This window comes from Vombatus ursinus, unplaced genomic scaffold (assembly GCF_900497805.2).
Source record: "Vombatus ursinus unplaced genomic scaffold, bare-nosed wombat genome assembly UNPS02014778.1, whole genome shotgun sequence".
NCBI classification, from domain to species: domain Eukaryota; kingdom Metazoa; phylum Chordata; class Mammalia; order Diprotodontia; family Vombatidae; genus Vombatus; species Vombatus ursinus.
The window spans coordinates 8,890,433-8,912,978 of NW_020954556.1; the positions used below are offsets into that span (position 1 = coordinate 8,890,433).

Sequence of the window (22,546 nt, forward strand, 5' to 3'; positions counted from 1 at the left end):
CACAAAAATTACATCCCAAATTAGAATAATGATCAATACAGCTTGTACTTTGCTTCTGATAATGTCACGAAATGTGTCTACAGCATGTAAAAAGAGCATTTGCACTCAGAATTTTATGGATGTACTCTAGCTCTCCTTAACAAGAAGTAGTGTAGTACAGTAGAAAGAACATGGGATTTTCAGTCAGAACACTTGGATTCCAATCCCAGTTCCTACCTGTGCCGGCTGCGCCGTGCACTCTCCTCCTATAAGGAGCAGGCTGCCAAGGTCATACTACTTACCAGTTTTCGGTGCCCACCTGGATAAACACAGAGACGAGCCGATCAGGAGGTGCCAACATTCGAGCTTTATTCAGAGGCCATCACAGCAAGGCCAAGCAGGAAGGCCAGAGCAAGAGAGCAGGAGCAAAAAGAGAGCAAGCTCCGATCCCTACTGTTCCTAAGTACCTACTTAGCCCCTCCTCCTCAGCCCGCCTACTAGTCATTGATTGTAGGATCAGATACTGAAAGGGGATGTCTGGGTTTAGCGCACCAAGGGAGAGGAAGTGATGCAGGAGGCTAGGACCGGATACAGGAAGAAGACGTCTGGGATTAGTGCACAGACAAAGGGAAAGTACGTGACCCAGGAAGTCAGGAAGGAGACGTCTGGGGTTAATGGTGCACCTAGGGAAGAGGACTAGACAAAGGAACTCGTTCTCTGCCATCCCACTCCCACGTGGCACAGCCCCCTGCCTCAGGAGCGTGAGCTCCGGTTACTTCCTAATATCTTGTTCCTACCCCATTTTGCCACAACCCCCACTTGGCAGTAGCCAACATCAGACAATCCCTCACACCTACCATTTACCAAGCCACATGAACATTGGCCACAAGAAGTCTATTATTCCAAAGCTTAAACGTGATATATGGGCAACCCCAGGTTATTAAAGGTTAAGTCAATGGAGGACAATGTCTGGCGGATGCCACCTTACTGAAAAGGATTTAAATGTAGTCCCTGTGGTGGACAATCAACTTCAGAGGACCAGTCCAAATAAGGACAAAGAGGTTTAACACCATTTGGCTATCCACAAAAACTGAGGGGAAAAAAATATATGAAATACTCCTTAGTCTTGTGCAGCTCTTTCTGTGCCTGAAAAGATGGTAGCAGAACAGCAAAAAGGGAGCAGAGAGTGTTGAGGATCACAGTTATCATGTAATCAAAAGACATTTATTAAACACACTTAATAACACTTGATCTTATTCAACTCATAAAGAGCGTGACAAGATCATCATGAAGATACCCTCAGTTTATGAGCCAAATCTATTGCAGAAGATGGAGAGAAATTCTATAAAGAATTTTGTAAGAACTTATAAATTAAATCAATTAATATGGGAGGCTACCAAAAGTATGTGAGAGAATACTGCTCAGAAATATCAGAAAATTTCCCCCAAAAGACCAATGGTAAAGGAAACCAAAAGAATCAGAAGAGCTTTCATCCAGTCTAGAACAGGTCATGAAGATAACCAGAAGTCCAGAGTAGAGGTTTCACTAGGGAAGCCAGAAAAAGAACAGATAAATGCATAAGCCACTGGAGGCAAGAAGACAGTTTGTGCCAGAGAAGCTAATGTGATCACAGGTAAACCAACCAAAAGCCAGGAAGAGAGACACACCAGGGAAACCATCATAAGCACAGGTAAATGATCCCATTGTCAAAGGTGGGTAGGGAGATGAGGCAGGCCAGGAAAGCCAGCACAAGTTTCTACAAACAAACCTTAAACCTTCCATCTAGCGTTCAGGGGGCTATTACGAGCTATTATGAGCTCCTGTAATCATGGACTTGAAGCCATATCCCAATCACAAACTATATGTCATTACAAAGGGAATAGGGCCTGGACACGCACCCCTCAGAGAACTGATAGCTACAGTAAGAGACAGGGTCAGCTCAGAGTTAAGAACCAGAGCAAGGAGGACTGTGATAGAGGAATAAGACCAAAATGCTCTCTGGCATCCAAATGGTGTCTGTTGGATGAAAAAAAGTCCAAGAGGTAAAACACAGAAGAAGAAAGCAACCCTCCAACAACTACAAGCAGATCCTGAGAGAGGGGAAAAATGGCTTGGCTACATAAAGGACTACAACAGTGTGGAAGAAATGAAACAAGATATGAAAAGTGAAATTAGAAATGAAATAAGGGTTCAGGGAAGAAAAAACTGAAAAGCTAAACAGCTTAGAACAGAAAGTGTAAAAAACATACACATATACAATATACATGATACGTACACAAGTATCAACCCAAGTATCAAACTCCCTGAAATAGGGATGGAGCAATCTGAACTCAATAATTTCATGAGACAACAAACAATATTACAGCAATGTCAAAAGATTAGGGAAAAAATAGAAGAAAATATAAGGTATCTAGTCAAAAATGACTGAAAAAAAGCCAAAGAGAAATAATGCAATAATGACTGGACTCCTTAAAAGCAATGACCAAACAAAAAACCAAAGATGTATTATAGCAGATAGTAGAATTAATACATAATCACAAGAAAATTGCATGGATATGTTAATGTTATAAACAGAGTGGAATAATATTCCAATAACACAAAGAATAACAAAAACTAAATTACCCTGCAAATCTGAGCACAATCGTATGGGGGGGAAAATGGTCTTCAGTAGAATCAAGAAGGACAATCAATAAAAAGCTAAAATTCCCCCCTCCTACTACCCACTCCCCCAAAATACTGAAAATATTGCTCAGGATTAAGAAATTAAAATGACTAAAGATCTGCAGACTACACAAAAAGGCTAACACAAATCTATCATAAATACTTTCTTAAAGATTGGGGAAGGTGCTGGATGGATCAGGCAAGTACTGAAAAACACCACAAAAAAATATTAAACTATAGTAGACAAGAAATCACTCCAATTCCTCTACCACAAAGCTTCCAAAGTGATTTACCTAAAGTATACAGGTCTAAGCAGGTTACCTTATTACCAGACAAAATCTAACGGCTCCCTAATACTTCTGGAATCAAACAGAAACTATTCTGTTTGGAATTTAAAGTCCTTCACAATCTGGCCCTTTCCTACCTTTCCAGTCTTCTTATATATTATGTTCCTAAATGAATTCTCCTGCCCCAGTAATACTGATCTACTAGCTTTTCATTTGCCAGTGTACAGGTAAGATCACTGACTTGTTCAAGCAAAGACCAAAACCAACACCAAATTAAAAAGGTAAATGTAAGAAAAATACTAAAACTCTAACTTAATTGATTCAAAAGGTGGGAAATGGGAAAAGGATAAACATTTTAAAAACAGACAAAGACAAGAACTATATAACCAGTGGAAGGTTAAATATGGAAAGGTGGCAGAGAAGGGTGTGTTTTTTAGCCCCAGAAATGACTGTGACATAATGATACAAGGTGTTAACAATTTTTTAAAACTGAGATAAAATAAAATTTTTTAAAAGGCAACCTACCTGTGCTGAATGGGGCCTAGGGGCCTCTCTCCTTTCTCTAACTAATCTCCAGGGTGTTATAATTTCATAGGAAGACAGATGCGAGGTCTGCTGAAAACCTATCAAAAGAAAAAGCAATCACATTATAATCGATGAGAAGGGAAAAACAACATGTGCTCCCCACGAAAAGAGCTCAAAGTACAAATTTCTAAAAAAAACTCTCAGATGTCACATACAGTAAAGTATCTCTAAGAAGAGATAAGTAAGAACTTAAATCTTAATTGAAGTACTCAAATCTTTTCATAGTATTTCATGCGGATATTTCTTTATAACACTCTGTCTGCTATCACATTTACTTGTATATACTTCATACCTTCCATAATGAACTGAGATCTCCTTGAGCACACAGACTATGGTTTTTCATCTTTGTATCCCAAGTGCTTTGCAATAGAAGACATATAGTAAAAACTTATTGAATTAAATACAGAAAAGCAACAGAATGTTGCAGTAGATAGGTAAAAAGAGAAATAAAAGTTTTTTTGTTTGTCTTTCCTCTAGAACAAGCACTAATTATCACCGATACTTGAAAATATGTACTGAAGGTCCCAAAACCATTCTAGGTTTCATGAAATCAATTCCTGGTTTCCCAAGTTCCCAGAGATGTTGCCAGCTGGCAGAAGTGAAGGACAGGTCTTCCCAGGCACTCAAAGTCCCTTTCCTTGCATTCTATCCTACTATCCAGATAAGCCTCAGTTTTAGCTCAGGACACAGTCCCCTTCTCTCTCTCTCTCTCTCTCTCTCTCTCTCTCTCTCTCACACACACACACACACACACACACACACACACACACACACCCCCTCCCTCAGGGTGGATTCAGCTCCAAATTGTCCCTGAGGGACCAGCACAGTCCACTTTATGATGACTAACAAGCTGGACATGAAATGTAAATGTCTCCATTGTTCACAGTTTATTTGCTTTCACTGCCCTCCCTATTCTCTGGCTTAATGAAGCAGTTAGTTTTTACCGGCAAATGCTCTGAGGTCACACTAAAGATTTGCCCGCTACTAGTAAAGCAGAACCTTCCTGGCCTAGCACTTACAAGAGGTCAACTAACATTACCTTCATTTTCTCATCTTTGTTAACTCTTACTTAGTTACTATTTATTCTCTTTATTTCTAAGCTGCTACATATACAAAAATGGCCATGGATGGAAGGTCTTCAAATAGATCACCTCTGCATAAGTGTCAGTGAGCAATTTATTAAGTGCCTATTCTGTGACAGGCACCAAGCTAAGAACTGAGAATAAAAAGAAACAAAAAGGACAGTCCCTGCCCTCAAGGAACTCACAGACTAATGAGAAAGATGACATGCAAACAACTATGTATAAACAAGACATACACAGGATAAGCCATAGGATTCTATATTTGATCCTGGAGATGTTAGGGAGTCACTGGAGTTCAATGAATTGGGGTACTTGGGGGGAGTAACAAGTCAGACTTGCAGCCTTTCACACTGTGATCACCCTATTCTCCTTCATACTGTCTTCTCTCTAGGTTTTTGTGACACTGCTCTCTCCTGGTTCTCTTACCCATCAGATTACTCAAGTCTCCTTTGCTGAATCTTCATCCAGGTCACATGGGTTAAAAGTGGGTGTCCAAACGGGGCCCTCTTTTCTTCTCTCTCTATACTATTTCACTTGGTGATCTTATCAGCTCCCAACTCAATTATAACCTCTATGTTGAATGATTCTCAGATTTACCTAATATCTTATCTAAATCTAATATTTTATCTAAATCCTGATCTAATTACTATCTCTCTTGACCTCCAGTCTTGCATCTCTGTTACCTATTGGACATTTCAAATTGAATGTCATGTAGATATCTTAAAATCATCATTTTCAAAACTGAATTCACTGTTTTCCCCTACCCCCAAACCATCCTCTCTTCCTTCTCTATTACTGTCAAGCATACTACTATCCTCCCAGGCTTACAACCTACATGTCATCATCAACTCTTCACTCTCTCTCACCCCCCTCCCCATATCCAATCCATTGCCAAGACCTGTCAATTTTATTTTCATAAGCTCTCTCACATTTGATCCCTTCTATCCTGACACTGCCACCACCCATGCTGTCAATCAACAAACATTTATTAAATGCTCCTATGTGCCAGGCACTGTGTTAAGTGCTAGGATTGAAAAAAAAAAGGCAATAGAGTAACCAGATCCTCAAGGAGCTCATGATCTGATGGGAAGAAATGAAGAAATGACGGCTCTCCTTAAATGGAGGAGCTGAGAGCTCTCCACTACCCACCATTCACCATTCACCATCTATCTTCTCCAGGGGATGGGAAGGGCCACAGGGGTAGGGAGTACTGGTAAGGTATGAGTTTCAGGGCTGTTGTTATCTTGCAGGATGATGAGGTTCCAAGGAACATGATGAAGTCCAAAGGAATACAGCCAGTGAGAAATGAGATGGGTGCTTTATGGGTCCTCATTTAACATAGGATACGGGAGTAACACTCCACTGGTACAGGTCCTCATCACCTCTTATCTAGACTATTGCCATAGCCTGCCAGTTGCGTCTGCCACAAGTCTCTCTACACTGTAAGTCCACCCTCCCCTTAGCTGTCAAAGTGATTTTCCTAAAGCCCAGATCTGATCATGTGACCACTGTCCCATCCCCCATTTAATAAATTCCAGTGATGTGCTATCATCTCTAGGATTAAATATAAAATTCTGTGTTTGGTTTTCAAAGCCCTTCGTAACCTGTACCCTCTCAGCATCACCTTTACCAGTCTTCTAACATCTTAAATATCAATACATACTCTTTCACCCTGTGACACTGGTCTCCTTGTTTCTCAAACAAAACACTCCAATTCTTGCATAGGCATTTTCACTGGTTGTCCCTCATTCCTGGAATGCTCCCCCTCCTCATCTCTACCTTCTGGTTTCCCTAGCTTTCTTCAAGCTTCAGCTAAAATCCTACCTATATTTAGTGGGTAATCAACAGACATCTGAAATGTATCTCTTGCAATAAAATTTTCTTAATGCCTGTGAAAGGTACTGCTTCATATGTTGACATTTTGGTTGCTGAAAGGGCAGAAAAAGAACATCTATTTAAAAAAAAAACAACTGAAAATCAACTTGAGAAGACACAGCCTCTCAAATAAAATGTGCAAAGACACAAGATTGCTCACAGATCAGATAAAGAACTGTCCTGATGAATGTACTGAAAGGACTTGTCTAAAGGCAAAGAAATAACCAAGGTAACTATGATTTCTAGTCCGTCAGCTCATTTTCATGTGACTGTTTCCAAAGTTTTAAAGGTTACAACTAAGAAACTGTAAATCTAGCGAATATTTGGAGATTATGTGAATTTTTAAGGATTGTTGAGCCACACCTGCCAAAAAGTCAGCACTGTTAAGGTCCACATCATAAGCTACAGATGAATTACTGCTTGTGAGGAAGCACTGATAGAAGGCATTAGAAGCCAAAGCAGAAACTATAGGTAAAAGCAAGCAGAAAAGTAGTAGTAGAGAGAGAAGAGGGAAAATCCAAGCATAAGGAGGAGTTGGGGACAGAAGGCAGAGGAGGCCACAAGAAGAGGTGCTTACAGAGGACAGAATTTAGAAGCTGTAAGGAGCAGAGCTGACAGGAAAGCTTTGCAGCTGTTTTGCTGGAAGCCACGCTGATTGGAAGATAGGTACAGCTTTGCTTAGTACTGACTGGCTTACTGTGAGAAAGCTGAATCCTGCTGGGGTGTGAAGAATCAGCTGGACTAACTGCACTGTAGTACCATCTATGGCCTGAGAGAAAGGAAATCTCTCAGAAGTCCTTGGATTTCCGTCTGCTGCTTTCTCTACTTTGAGAGGGAAAAACAAGCTTTGGATCTGCTTTGCTGTGAAAAGAGGTCTGAATTCTTTGAAAACTGATTAGACATAGCAGAATCCTGTTATTTTAAGAGCTAGCTAGAGAAAGTCCATATAGTCTTATACATCTACAGTTTAAAGGAGGGAGAAACTCATTTGAGGCTAAGAGAAGACCACTGGCTTAAGGGAACTATTTGTTACTGAAAGAAACAAACTCTTTCTGAGCATGCTGCCAAAAGTGGCTATGTGCTGAAAGAGGGGTGTCACTGTTTCAGCAATCCAAGGGTAGCAGAAGATCAGCTTTGTCCAACAAAAAAGCTCTGAGAACTAGATGGGAATCTGACAGCAGAGAAGCAATTTTGCTCAGGAGGTGACACAGGTTACAAACTGTAATGTAAGGCCTACCATTTAGAGTGTTATAAAAGTGTACCCCCCAACCCCAACCACACACACCTGCATTTCCTCTAGGACCCTAAGAGAGAGTCTGAATTACAGCCAAGTGACCATGGCCACTAGCCTTCTAGTGATACTAAGGTCTAGATAGGGAAAACAAACTAGCCCAAGGAGAAAGGGCACATAGAGATATTTCTGGGTTGGGTCCACATCCAAACCATACTTGCTAGAATTTTTATGCTTCTCAGTGGTCAAAGTTACTTAAGCCTTTCCTAAACTATATACTTGTTACTCCTAAATAAATCCATATAGTCCTTATTTAATGAATGGAGGATTGTTGTTGAACACCTAATAATTACACCTGCATGTCCACTATTTGTGGAAAACTGTGTTTCCAGAGCATTTCCTTTATAAATAGATTGGCACCAGGAGTTGCATAGTTTAGCAGTCAGTTAAGTTTCATTTAGTATGAACATTATTAGCAGTTGGTATTTCTGCTGGTGTTTGTAAATTCCAAGTATTTACTAAACTCACTTGGCATAGGTTGTATAAATGTATCTTGATGAATGATAAGCCTGAGAAACGGTTTCTGGGTAATTAATAATCAATTTATTAATTAGGCTAGCCTGTAATTAATAAATTGATGGTCAGGGGTTTCTCTCAGTAACCAAGGACACCAAGGGAGACCCTGAAATGCCTTAAATCCCTTCTGAAAGGGATTTGACAAGTGAAAATCAACCCTGATTGGCTGACATTAACGAAGAGGAGGGCTAAAGTCTTCAGCTCCTCCTTCTGAGAACTTAGCTTGATAAAGAGACTCAACAGCCTCAAGCATGTGGGGAGGGGAAACCATTTCCATGCAGATCTCTCTAGATAGTTTTTTCCTTCACGAGCTGGGGTACCCTAAACCCTCATGGAAGGGATCAAGGGCAGGGGATTCTTACCCCAGGCAAAGGCTGGCCCAAACTGGATTCTGCTTCAATTCAAAACAGAAATTTGGTATCCCAGTAAGGTGGGGGTCCAACCGAGTTAACCAGCATGTGCCTGGAAGGCTAAGAGCAATCATTCAGCCTTTCAAGAGTTGGATTTTAACAAAAATAAAAGGAAAAGGATAGATCACAAATTTTTTTAGTTTTAAAATTGATTTTAAACTTAAATACAAAATAAGAAAAAAAGAAAAACAATGCCATGCACACAACAGAATATAAGAGAGGATTTAATATAACTTGGATCACAAATTAATAATTAGTTATTACTACAAGTGTATAATAATTTCTCTCAATATCCATAATTCCCTCTAAAATTCACTTCTATAGTGTGCTACATTAAATCATAAGTTTCTGAAAAAACTATAAATTGCAGAGGTGCCCAACAGCATTGGTAGAAAAGGATTTTCCTCAGCTGAGGGTTCCCTACAGCACTTAAATCACAGAGCCAGTCTTATTACTCTGGGCAAATCACAGCTTAACCTCTGTCTACCTGAGCAAATGTGATAATATTTGTAAACTGCTTAGTACAGTGCCTGGCACATAGCAGGTGCTTAATAAATACTTCTTCCCTTTCCTTCCCTTCCTTTCCTAATGCATAAGTAGGTAAACATTACCATACCTATCTTGACAATTCCGGCTTGAAGGACAAAACCTTAATGCCAAAGAGGTAAGTGCCAGTAATTCTTTATTGTGGACTTGACTCAGAGGACACTGTAGTAGGATTAATAAGCCAAAGTTGTGAGCAAATTACTTGGGACAAGTAGTAATTTTGATGTGGTTTCATTTTGGAACAGCAATGGTCAAGCATATATGCTTCCAAACCTCAATAATCTGTGGGGGGTGAGGTGGGCATCGGGGTATCTAACTGCAGGAGAGAGATGGGTGCAAGGAACTAGATGCCCCACAAACACACCAAGAGGGCTTAAAGTTACATCTCTACTAAGTGAGAGAATCACTGCCAAACTCCCACACCGCCAGGGAAACCACAGAGGGACCTAAGTATCCTGAAAAGACCCTGGGATACACAGGCCTCAGCAGGTCAAGAGAAAAGACAAAAGGGCTGAGAGGCTGAGTGTAGGGGACCCTGGAGGCTTGTTTCAGTTCTACTTTCCATCTGATCTCCTGCAGCACTCAAGCCTGTCAAGCCCAGCCAAGCTTTCACTCTCTACTCCAGCTAGGCTGTACAAGAGCCTAACACAAATCCCTGGCTGGATTCCCTGAACCCAGCCTAGAAACACAGAAAGCATTAGGGGTGGCCATTCTCAGAAACAGACTGAAGCAGCCTCCGGAACCAATGGTTCTAAAGGCAGCCCTTGCCTATCAGACAGAAACACACAGACACAGACACACAGACACACACACAGACACAGACACACAGACACAGACACAGACACAGACACACACACACACACACACACACACACACACACACACACACACCCCTCTCTCGGGTCATTCTCAGCAGGGTCTGAGTAGTCCTTGGAGACTGTGGGGAGCCCAACACAGAAGTTACCTCTGAGCTCATCAAAATGGGGAAGGCCTCGAGGCAGAGTCTCTTACAAGGATAGATTCCCTACAGCCCTGTGACAAAAGGGGAATCAAAGGCACAGTCCAGCATTAGAGCAGACCCCGAGTTCCTAGAAAGAGAAGCCTAGTCTGGTGTGCTGTACTCAGAACCAGGCCAGCCCTATAGCACAACATTCAGCTGTAGAGCTAGACCCACATTCAGGCCCAATAATGAGCAAACCAAGGAAAACTCCAAACATCATAAAGAAACGCCAAACAGAAAACAGTTCAACAATATAACAAAACCAAAAAATTGAAGAAGAAAAAAATACAAAAAAGAAAACCTAAGAAATATAATATCAAAAAACCTCAGTCAAAGAGAAACAATCTAGGAATTATCTGACTGAAAACTATGCTCAGAAAAAAAAAGTCTGGATACCCTATTTCAGGAAATTATACAGGAAAACTGTTTAAAACTCTTAAAACAATGTGAAAATGGTAACAGCAAAGTGAATAGAATAGGGCAAGGAGAAAATATAATCTACTGGTCACATCCTGGAATAAACTCCAAAATGAAAACTTCTAACAACATCATGGCCAAAATCCAGAGGGAGGGAGAGAGGGAAGCAAATAAATTTTTATTAAGTACCTACTTTATGCCAGGCACTGTGTAAAGCACTTAGCTAATACAAATATTACCTCACTTGATCCCCACAACAACCCTGCAAGGTGGGTGCTATTATTATCCCAATTTTACAGTTGAGGAAACTAAGGCATATGGAGATTAACTAACTTACTCAAGGTCTCACAGGTAGTAACTAAGACTAAGTGCGTCTTACTGACTCCAGACCCAGTACTCTAATCCACTGTGCCACCTAGCTGCCTCTAGGAAGAATGGGGTAGAATAATTGGGGTAGATGACAACAAGAGCATATAAAACATGGAAAAAAAGATAGGCAGAGTGTGCATCAGATGAACCTCAATCATCTGACACAAAGAGGATTGAATACACACAGTTTGGGGTAGAAATATATCCAACTCAACAAGGAAAAAAGTGGGGATAAACAGAGAGAAGTTAAGAGGAAGAGTAATACTGAGAAAGGAATAATCACATTCAAAACAAACTTCCTGATCTTAATGAGGGTCTTTCCCAGGTGGACAGAGATAACACTCACTCAGTGATTAAGGCTAGATAAGAAAGGAGGCCAATCAATGAGAACCAGAGTGATTTGGGTTTAAGGCCCAATCCTAAAAAAAAGAAGTCTATCCTGTAAAACCCAAGATATCTCTCAAGGTTTCAAAGATCAAAATTTATATTCCTTTGGGCAGGCAAGGGTATAATTCCCTATGTGGACAGAGGGAAAGGAGGAAAGGTGGAAGGGAAGAAAAGAAAAGAAAGACGGAGGGGAAAAGGGAAGGAAGAAAGGAGGGAGGGAACTGCATTGCCCAAGTGGAACTGGCCAGTTGGATGCCAGTGAGGCAGGTACTACTCCTCACAAATCATTGTCTGTCCTTTGTTCTCCAAGAGAACCATGACATCAGAAAAGTGATATCAAGACTTGCAAGTGAACTGGATTTAAGTGAGGGAGGGCTGTGCAAAGTCACCAGCCTCACTCTCTCCTCAAGGGCCATCTGGATCCAGTGGCAAGATATAGATCAGGGGGACTGGACATGGTCCTAGATTGCCTCTTAGGCAACTGGGGAATAGCTAAACAAATTGTGGTATACAAATGTAAGGGAATTTTATTGCACTGTAAGAAATTATCAGAGATAATCTCACAGAATTCTGGGTACTATGAACTGATGCAGAATAAAGTGAGCAGAACCAGAACATTTTATACAAAGACAGCAATGCAAAGAAAAACAACCCTGAAAGACTTAAGAATTCTGATTAAAGCAGTGACCCAACTATGTCTCCAGAGGACTTATGGTGAAGCATGTTATTCATATCCTGAAAGAGATGATGGATACATATAGATATGCCTATTTTTGGATATGGACTCTAGTATGAATCTGTTTCTGCTTGGATTATGCTTATTTGTTAAAACAAGGTAATTTTTTCTCCTTTTTTTCCTTTCTCTCAGTTTTTATTTGGGAGACAGAAAGTTAACAATAATGGTATTAAAAAAAGAGGAGGGGACATTGTAACAGTTTTTAAAATGCACAAACGAGAAAAGAAAAATGATCAGAATGAAAAGATAACCAGGATAGTTTTCAAAGTAACATGCAGAATTTTATTTAAAAAAAAAATCTAGCAGTATGACTGGTAAGGCCAGAGTTTATTTGGTTAGAAGACAGATCTGTGCTTCAGGAATATCATGCCGGCAACTGTGTAGAGAATGGATTAGAGATGAGAGAGACTTGGAAAAAAGAGAACAATTAGAAAGCTATTTCAACAGTCCCGGCAAGAGGTCAAAGCATCCCTGAATAGAACAGTAGATACAGAGCTGGGGCTGACCTCCTAAGGCCATCAAGTCCAGCTTCCTTATTTTAAAGGCAAGAAAACTAAGGCCCAGAGGTTAAATGTAATCCAGGGTCACACAGGCAGTAGCATAAGAGGAAGCATTGGAACCTAGATCTCTGACTCCAGAGCCAGTGCTCTTTCCACCGTACCACACTTCCTCAGAGATGATGAGTGACTAAAACCAGGCTGGTGGTCAAGTCGGAAAAGAGAAAGGGAGGTATAAAAGAGATGTTAGAGAGAGAATGGCAAGATCTGACAACTGAATAGATGGGCTCCAAGTCAAAGCGATCAACAAGATGAAGGACTAGGCATTTTCTCCAATCCTCTGGACCTCTTAAACCAGTCCAAAACAGGAATTATGTGCAAGAGATAAAGCAAAGGAGCATGAGAGGAGCAGTCAGGCCGGAAAGAACCTGGAGGGAGGAACATCACAAAAACACACAGAGGAGAGGATAACCAGGAGAGGGAGGTCATTAGTGTCAAATGGTGCAGAGAGGTCAAGAAAGATGAAGACTGAGAAAAGGTCACAAGATCTGGCAATTAAGAGATCATTAGTAACTTAAAATCCTCTTCTTACATTCTTTCCAGTTTCTTATATTAACAGAAATTTGGCTCTTATTGTAAGACATTGCATCAACTGGCCATAATCTCTACAGCGATGGTTGTGCACATTCTCTCGTCTCCCAACACACTGGGCCAAGATGTATATTACTCTGTCTCTGATGCAACTTACAGACTGTCCCCTCTACCACCATCACTCATAGCAACTTTTCCGACTCTGAGATTTACTTCATTCATTTATTTTCACTACTTTCTCAAGGAGTTCAGTACCTGGCCCATAGAAGGTGCTATGTAAATGTTAGCTATTATTATTATTAAATTATTATACTATTCCAACCTTCCAATGCTACCTTTATTCCACTCTGCCCCAATTTAGGAGGTGGAAGCAGAAAGGAGAAAAAAAAATGCTTATTAACTGAAAAAGTTAAATAAAATAAAATAAATGAAAATTACTGGCAGCTGTGGAGGATGGTTCACAATGGGGAGACACTTAAGACAGACAGACCAGTAAGAAGGCTAATGCAATAGTCTAGGCAAGAAGTGATGAGGGTACAAACTAGGATAGCGTGTGGAAGAAGAGAACAGGACGTACTCATTAGATGTTGTGGTGATAAGAATAGGACTTGGCAACTAATTGGATATGTGAGATGAGTAAGAAAGAGAGAATTAAAGAATGATGCCAAGGTTGTATGCCTAAATGACTGGAAGGATGATGGGGCCTGTCAGAAAAAAGGCAGATTTAGAGAAAAGATTTTCTAGGTTTTGAGTTTAAGACACCTACAGGACATCCAGGTCAAAATGCCCAACTGCAAGCTGATAACACAGGACTTGTGGCTCCAGAGAGAAACTAGGGGTGTATAAACAGATCTGAGAATTATCTGCACAGAGATGATAATTGAAGCCAGGGAAGCTGATGAAAACAACAAGAGAGCATACACAAAAGAGAGAAGATGGACTAGGACAGAACCATTAGAAACACCTAATTAGCAGATGTGACAAAGATAAAGTTCTAGCAGGAGTTTAAAATGACACAATGGAATGGATTAGGTAATGAGTGAACAGAGTTGGAGCAGAGCTAGGAAAGGGCAGAGAGTAGAATAGGGATGAGCAATTAGAAACAAGTATGTCTCTTCTCTAGGTACACCTTAGTTCTAGATGAAGAAAACAAGGCCCTGAGTATCTGTTGCTACAAGCCTCTGAGTCTGAGAAGGATGAAGGACTACTCGTAAAGGTCAGTATATTTCCTTAAGGTTTCCTCTCAAGTCTCCAGTGATCTGTTCTTCCTCTAATTCCTAAACATTTCATTTGTACCACTCATATGACACCTAATACGTATCACTTTCTGCTATAGCTAGGTGGACAGAGTACTGAGCTTGGAGTCACGAGGACTTATCTTCCTGCGTTCAAATCTGGCTTCAGATATTCACTAGCTACGTGACCCTGGGCAAGGCACTTAACCCTATTTGCCTCAGTTCCTCATCTGTAAAATGAGCTGAAGAAGGAAATGGCAAACCACTCCAGTATCGTTGCCAAGAAAATCCCAAATGGGGTCACAAAAAGTTGGACACGACTCAAACAACTGAACAACAAAATAATTATCTGTGGAAATATTATAGTATTTCCAAGACTATAAGCCACTTGAAAGAATCCATATTAGCTATCTGTATATTCTTCACAGCCAGGTACAGTTCCTGCCTACCTATAGTGAATGTTCAATTAATGTTTATTGAACAAATATATAAATTCAAAACAAGACAAGACATACCCTGAAGCTAAAGGATATATAAATCTTAGTAGGTAAAAAAGCATCAAATTTAAAGGACATAAATAAATGAAAGCCTTTAAAACAATTTAAACCAAGTTAGTACATTGGGGGAAAGCACAAATTAACCTCAAAATAGCAGCTTCAAACATTACTAAATGCTAAAATGTCTTTATTTCACATTTATTCAGGAACCTTTTATATTTAACATTTCCTAATACTTTATGTAAATCAAGCAGCTTATCTTCTCATTCCCCACCTCCCACCCTAAACCAATGATAAAAGAAAAATTTAAAGGACAGATTGGTATTGGGTTTATACTGTGGCAAACTCCTCATTGGTCCTTCTAATGGCAATATTTCCATACTACTTGAAGCACTGCACTTCTATACTACTTGAAGCACTCTCCTCCCAATCCAATGGAGCATTATTAATCCAGTTTTACAGATGAGGAAACTGAGACTCAGAGAGGTAAAGGGAACTGCCACACATCCTGTCAAGTCCTGAAAGAAATCAAAGCCATGAGTTGAGGAATAAAGTGTTTTTAACTGAGATAACAGGGTAGCAGACCTGCCACCCTGGGGGATGTCCAAAGGATTTTCCAATCAAAGAGAGCCATGAAAAAGTTATTATAGTTTTAGGAGGAGAGGGGAAGGAGACAGTATGAGGTAGCAAGGCCTGGTCATGAGACCCCAGTGGCCCTTGGCAATCCCGGGCAAGGAAAGCCATTTCATTCTGGTTGTCTTTGTCCTTCATGACAGGAATCTCAAAAGGGGGCAAACGGCAGAGCTGGGCTCCCAACACAGCAAATTCCCTGGGTGGGGAGACCTAGGGTGTGGTTCAGCTCAATCTAATCAAGAATAAATATCTTAAAAAAAAAAAAAAGAATAAATATCTTAAGAGTAGGAATAGAAGGACATTGCTGCAATTCTGACACTACAAGGTTCCTTTGAGGAAGTGGCAAGTAATATTACATTTGGTATTAACAATTTCTGTTATTATATTAGCAATTTTTCTGTCAATCCCATGGCTAATTAGCATCCAACCCTGGACTGAAACCCGTATCTTCCAACTCTACAGTCGTTCTCGCTACAATATTGTAACTACTCTCTTCTCTACACATTCTCAAAATACTTTTCTTACATTAGTCTGTTCTGAGGCTCCTTCCCACCATCTCTAATTGACTGGTGTTCCTTCTCCTGTGTAAGATGGAGGTCTTATCCGGCTATCTAAATATGAGTAAGTGTGGCTGAGGCAAAATCCTTAGAGTCAAGTTCAGACTCTGATATTAAACAAATATTACTAGTGAGGTAATGATATGGACGCAAGTAATCTTTGTAACAGAGCATGATTAAAGTTCATTTTCATTTGCCAAGATAAATTTACTGCTTCAGTTCAAATGAATTTCTAATCACTAGGCAGTAACATCCTCAGTCACAAGATAACAGAGGGAAAAAGCTATTTCCTTCCTGAGGATATACTACCGGAAAAGTTAAAAGCTTTCAAATGACTGAGTTTTTTCTCTTAATTCTTGAACATCTAATCTAAAATATCCCTCTTCATTCTTGGATTTGATAACCAAATGTCTGCTTAATTATTAGTATAATTAAAAAATGTTGGGGTAGCTAGGTGGCACAGTAGATAGACCACGGGGTCTGGAGTCAGAATGACCTGAGTTCAAATCGGTCTCAGACCAGATACCTGACATTGCCACTTACTAGCTGTGTGACCTTGGGCAAGTCACTTAACCCCAACTGCCTCACCAAAAAAAAAAAAAAAATGGTTATTCACTTCAAGGATTGAGTTTCCTAGATAACGAACGGGGGACAAAACTAGACGAAGAGTCAGAAGACTAGGATTCAAGCACAAGCATTTATCAAGTGTTCACTATATGCCAGACATTCTGCTAAGTACTGGAGACACAAAAAAGAGAAAAAACTATCCTTGTCCTCAAGACCCTCACATTCTAATGGAGACAGCATCTAAATAACTAGGTACATACAAGATACAAAGGAAGTAGATAGAAGATAATTTCAGAGGGGGAGGCACTAGCAGTTGCGGGTGAGGGGACTAGGACTGACCTCTTGTAGAAGGAGAGATTTAAACTAACTTGAAGAAAGTGGAGGAAACTAAGAGGTGGTATTAAGAAGAGAGAGCATCCCAAACTGGCCAGAGAGTTGATGATCACATTTGATATTTCTTCTTGGATTTCTTCTTCTTGGATTTGTATTGGTTGTCTCTCTCCCCCCTTCTCCACCCCCAATTTTGGAATGTCCTCCCTGTGTACCTCTACCTCTTAGAATTCCTAAGGAACTTCAAGGCTCAGCAATTATCTACCTCCGATAGTTAGATTGCATCTATGTTATTTACACTTGTATACATGCATGCTGCCTCCCTTCACTAAATTGTAAGCTCTCTGAAGAGCTGTTTCACTTTTGTCTTTATACCCCAGTGTCCAGCACGGTATCTGGCCCATAGTTGCTGACTGATTAATCCAAAAAGGTGAAATTCAGTTGGAATAACTAGAAAACCCTCCACACAATCAACTTCACAAGTATAAGTTGGGAGAGGTGTGCCTAGAGAGTAGTTTCTCTGAAGAAGATGTGGAAGTTTTAGTTGACTACAAGCTCAACACATCAACAACAAGATAGGAGAACTCCAAACAGATAGTGCAACAGCACGCTATTAGGCTGCACTGAAAAAGGCAGTATTCAGAAAAGGGAATGTGACAGTACCCTGCCCTGGTCAGACTGGTCTAGAACACTGTGTTCAATCTTGACTACTACACTTTAGAAAGGGAATTGGTAAATTTGAGCAATCAAAATTTATATTCCTTTGGGCAGAGCACCCGCAGTTAAGGATATGATTCCCTATGTGGACAGACGAAGAGGGAGGGAGGGAAAAAAGAAAAGAAGGAAGGAAGGAAGGAAAGGAGGAAGGAGGAAGGAAGAAGGAAAGAGGAAGGGAGGGAGGGAGGAAGGAAAGAAAGAAAAAAGGAAGAAGGGAGCTGCATTGCCCAACTGGAACTGGCCAGTTGGGTCCCCAGTGGAGCAGCTACTACTACTCACAGATCATTGTTTGTTCTTTATTCTCGAAGAGGACCATGACATCAGGAAGGTGATGTCATGACTTCCAAGTAAACTGGATGTGAGGAGAGGTGGGTAAAGTCACCAGCTTCATTCTCTCCGGAGCTATCTGGGTCCAATGGCAAGATATAGATCAAGACAACTGGCCCTGGATGCAGTGGGAGACGTTGGCCTTTTTAAGCTAGACGTCTCCTGGGGAGAGAGTGAAGCTGGTGACTTAGCACAACCTTGCCTCACTTAAATCCAAGTCACTTGCAAGTCATGACCATCACCTTCCTGATGTCATGGTATTCTTAAGAGAATGAAGGACAAACAATGATGGTAAGTTAGAGTGTCCAAAGAAGAAGCACCAAGATGATAGAAAGCAATGAGATCATGTTACATGAAGAATGGTTGAAGGAACCTTACAATCTTTAGCTTGAAAAAGAGAAGACAAAGGAGGACACCATGGCAGCTGTCAAATACATGAAGACTTGTTATAAGGAAATATGCTTTGTATAACTTCACATGTATGAGTGTTGTGATATATTGCTTGCCTTGTCAATGAGTCAGGGAGGGGCTGGAGGAAGGGAGAGAGCATGGAACTCAAAATTTTTTAAAATGATGTTAAAAATGAATGAATGAATGAATTTTTAAAAAGAACTGTCATACAGAAGACTAGTAGACTCAAGCTCTTTGTCCCAGAAGGTACATTGGGACAATGAAGCAGATTTTGGCTTTACATCAGGAACAACTTCCTAACAAAAAGAAGAATTCCAAAGATTATCATGCGGCTCAAGAGGTACTATGTTTAGTATGTTCCCCTATTCTGGAGGTCTTCAAGCAAAAGCTGAATGACCATTTGTTGGGCATGTTGGAGAGGGTATTCTTTTTTATGACACGTTGGACTAGGAGACCTTCAAAGTGTTTTCCAATTCTGTGATTCTGTGAAAAACTACTAGCAGAACCAAGGAGGCAAATGTCACAAGATAAAAAATGCACCTCTGAATAGGCAGTGGAAAATACAAACCCATACAGATTTTTTTCCCAAGTCTGAGGTACAACTAATTGCTAAAGAATTTATGCTTACAATGAATTACTCAATAAGGAAGGCTTTTCACAATCAAACACTTAAAAATAAATATGCCTTTGTCAGCCTTTTACCCATTTACTCTGTTGTGGCCATTCCCATTTCAAAATGAAGTCATGCCACAAGCAATTACAAACACATCAAAATGAATGCACTCTTCTACAGTGTATCATTAAAAACAAATGATAATCAATAGATACTACTTAGAACAAAAAACTCACACTTTTTTTAAAGTTGTCTTTTTTAAACTGCTCTTTTCCAAATCCCTTGTTCTAATAATCTACATTTAATTTTCATACTTTTTTTCAAATTTGCCCCCCAAATCCTATTAGAAAAGTGAGCTTACTGACACAACAGTGCTGAACTTGCAACGAGGAAGATCAGGGTTCAAATCCTGACTTTTAGATTTATTACTTATTAGCTGTGTGACCCTTGGGAAGTCATTTAAATCTGTAAAATATAGATAATAATTGCACCTATCTCACAAGGTGGTCATAAGGATCAAATGAGCAAACATTTGTAAAGTCTTTTGCAAATCTTAAAATGCTAAATAAATGCTATTATTATTATAAGGCTAATGAAATATTAGAAAAAGACCTAGTCTACCTTATAGAGATGTCATAGATGATTCATTACTTTACAACGACTTGGGCAAAGTCATAGATAAAATTGCATTATAACAAACCCCAAACCACATTCAAATTGGTTACAATGGAATTTTGAAATAATGAGTACATTGTAAAACATCAGTTAACCATTTCTGATAAGGAAAGACCTGCCACTAAAAGTGAAAATTAGGAATTAAAGAGAAGTTTCTGCTACTTGAGAAGCAACATGTTCAAAATCCATCTCTCTCTCAAAATCCACCTCTCTTCCAAAGTTCCTTACTTCTGTCAAGGGCATTCCCATCCTCCTGGTCACCCAGGATATCAATCTTAGTATCATCATTCTCTAATGGCTCTCTTACTTCTAGCATCAAATATAAACTCTAGCATCTAAAGCTCTTTGCAACCTTGTCCCAACTAACCTTGGGGTAGCCTGCCTTGCACAGATACACAGCACTAACTAAACTTGGAGTCAGGAATATGTTCGAATCCCATCTCAGACTTTAAGCCAGCTGTGCAACCCTGAAAAAAAAGGTCATTTAATTTCTCTAAGCTTCAATTTCCTCATTAGGAAAATGAGAGGGGAAAGAAAGGGAATAAACATTTATATAGTGCCTACTATATGACAGGCACTGTGCTAAGTGCTTTACAAACATTATCTCATTTTATCACATTATATCATTTTATCACATTTATCACAATATATCATTTAACACACCATCCCCAGTGTTATAACCTAGAGGTTAAGTGATTTGCCCAGGGCCACACAGCTAGTAAGTGTTTGAGACCAGATTTTAACTCAGATTTTCATGACTCTAGGCCCAGCACTCTACCCACCTTACCAACTGCCTCTGAAGTATCTGACATAGACAATAAGGAATGAATTGGTGACTTTCTGCTTAATTGGAATACTCAGGGCTCCAAAATTTCTAGACTGTACTGGATTCAGTATTTTTTTTTAAAGGAGTAATCCAATTGGGATAAAAAAAACACAAGTTATGAATTTCCATAAGGTCAGCAGTTCTCCATTGATAGATAGCTCCTATTACCACCTAATAAAACTCCCATGGCAGCAAATACATTTCATAATATTGTTTATGACAAGAACAAACAAACAGAACTCAGCCATACTTCCTCCTGGAACATAAGGAATTTGATGCAATAAATAAAAGAGTTAGAGTTCTTTCCAGGAAGAAGCCAGGGCATGACTGGCAATGACTAACTCAGTGCTGACTGATCTCAAACTGAGACAAAAGTCAATTTATGGAAGGAAAAAGATTGCTAAACTATAGAAAGTGGGCATTTAAAATCCAAAAAGAAACACTAAGGACAAAAGAGAGTCAAGTAAACTACACCTGGTCTTTTTATTCTACCTTCTAGTGCCTCTGATATCCTAAATGTGTGTGGAGGTCCCACCTCCAAAATCACCAGTCCCATCTACAGGACAATATCCCAAAGCCTTAACTGCTTTCAGGACCAAGACTAGTCAGGGTAGGGGTGTATCTCCTCACTTTCATAGTTTGACACTCAATTCACTGACTTCGGGATCTGACCTTGAGAGTTCAGATGATGTGAGGTCAGGAATAGAAGGAATGGGGAAGAAGTGGAAGTGGGGAGAGACAACGCCAAGAATAAGGGCTCCGAGCTGAGAACTGTGTGAAAAGGAGAGGGGGAAGGTGGAAGGGAATCTTTGGGGTAAAAAGAAAGGCGGGATCCCAAGTAAAGGAGGGCAGGGGTAGGCATGAGTAAAGGGGGAGGATCCCGAGGTACAAAGGGGAGAAGGGGGGAGGGGAGCCCAGGGTAAAAGCTCCTAGTAAAGGAATGGGGGGAGCCTGCGGTACAGAGGGGTGAAAGCCTAGGGTAAAGTGGGCGGGGGGAGCCCAGAGCATCGAGAGGTGGAAGCCTGGAGTAAATTGGGGGGGAGACCAAGCTAAAACTCCTGGAAAACGGGTGGGAGGAGCTCGAAGTACAAAGGATTGAAAGCCTGGGGTAAAGGGGTGAGGAAAGCTCAGGGTAAAGCGTCTGTTGAAGGGTGGGTACGGCCTGGGGGACAGAGGGGTGGAAGCGTGGGGAAGGAGTGCAGGGTAAAAGCTTCCAGGTAAAGGGGTGAGAGGGGCCCGGGGGACAGAGGGGTGGAAACCTGAGGTAAGGTGGAGGGGGGGAGTTGGGTACGGGGGTGGAGTTTGGGATACAGAGGGGTAGAAGCCTGGGGTAAAGGGGGGGGGAGCCCAAGGTAAAGCACCTGATAAAGGAATGGGGGGAAACCCAGGACACCGAGGGTGGAAGCTTGGGGAAGGGAGGGGGAGCCCGGTGCAAAGGAAGGGTTGAAGTTAGAGGGTAGTGGGAGGAGATGGCTCCAGCCCAGCGACCCCAGGCCTGCTCCCAGCGCAGCCCTTCCCCTGCCCCAGGTTCCGGCGCGCGCCGCGCCCCCTGAAACCTCAGCGAAGGAGAGGGACAAGCCAGATTCCCCAAAGGGAGCGGGAAGGCTACGCACCTGCCTGCGCAGCTCCCAGTGCTGGCCCCAGACAGGCCAGCAGCAGAAGCCCCAGCAGCCGCTGCCGCCGCCGCCGCCGCCGGCGCCCCGAGACGCAAGAGAACGAATCCATGCAGGTTCTTTCCAGGGGCTCAGCTCACTGCTTCGTCGCCTCCGCTTCCTCCATCATCCCAGACCCGGCCCAGAGCGCTAAAGAAGCGCGCGCACGCGCACAACGATCCCGATCCCGATCCCAAGCCCCAAGCCCCAAGCCCCACCGGGACTGAGCCGGGAACTGGGCTCCCCGCCCCGCCCCGCCCACTTAGCGGGCCACGCC

General features: G+C 41.2%; 1 protein-coding gene across 1 annotated transcript in view; it reads right to left on the reverse strand.

Annotated features, from left to right (window-relative positions):
* Positions 1-22,469, reverse strand: part of ADAM9 (ADAM metallopeptidase domain 9) — a 110,239-nt gene extending 87,770 nt beyond the window's left edge. The window contains exons 1-2 of the mRNA XM_027865196.1: positions 22,231-22,469; positions 3,453-3,550 (exon numbers count right to left, since the gene is read on the reverse strand). Coding sequence (XP_027720997.1) covers positions 3,453-3,550; positions 22,231-22,342 — 210 coding nt within the window. The 5' untranslated portion in view covers positions 22,343-22,469. The remainder of the gene's footprint in view (positions 1-3,452; positions 3,551-22,230) is intronic.
* Between the last annotated feature and the right edge of the window lie 77 nt (positions 22,470-22,546).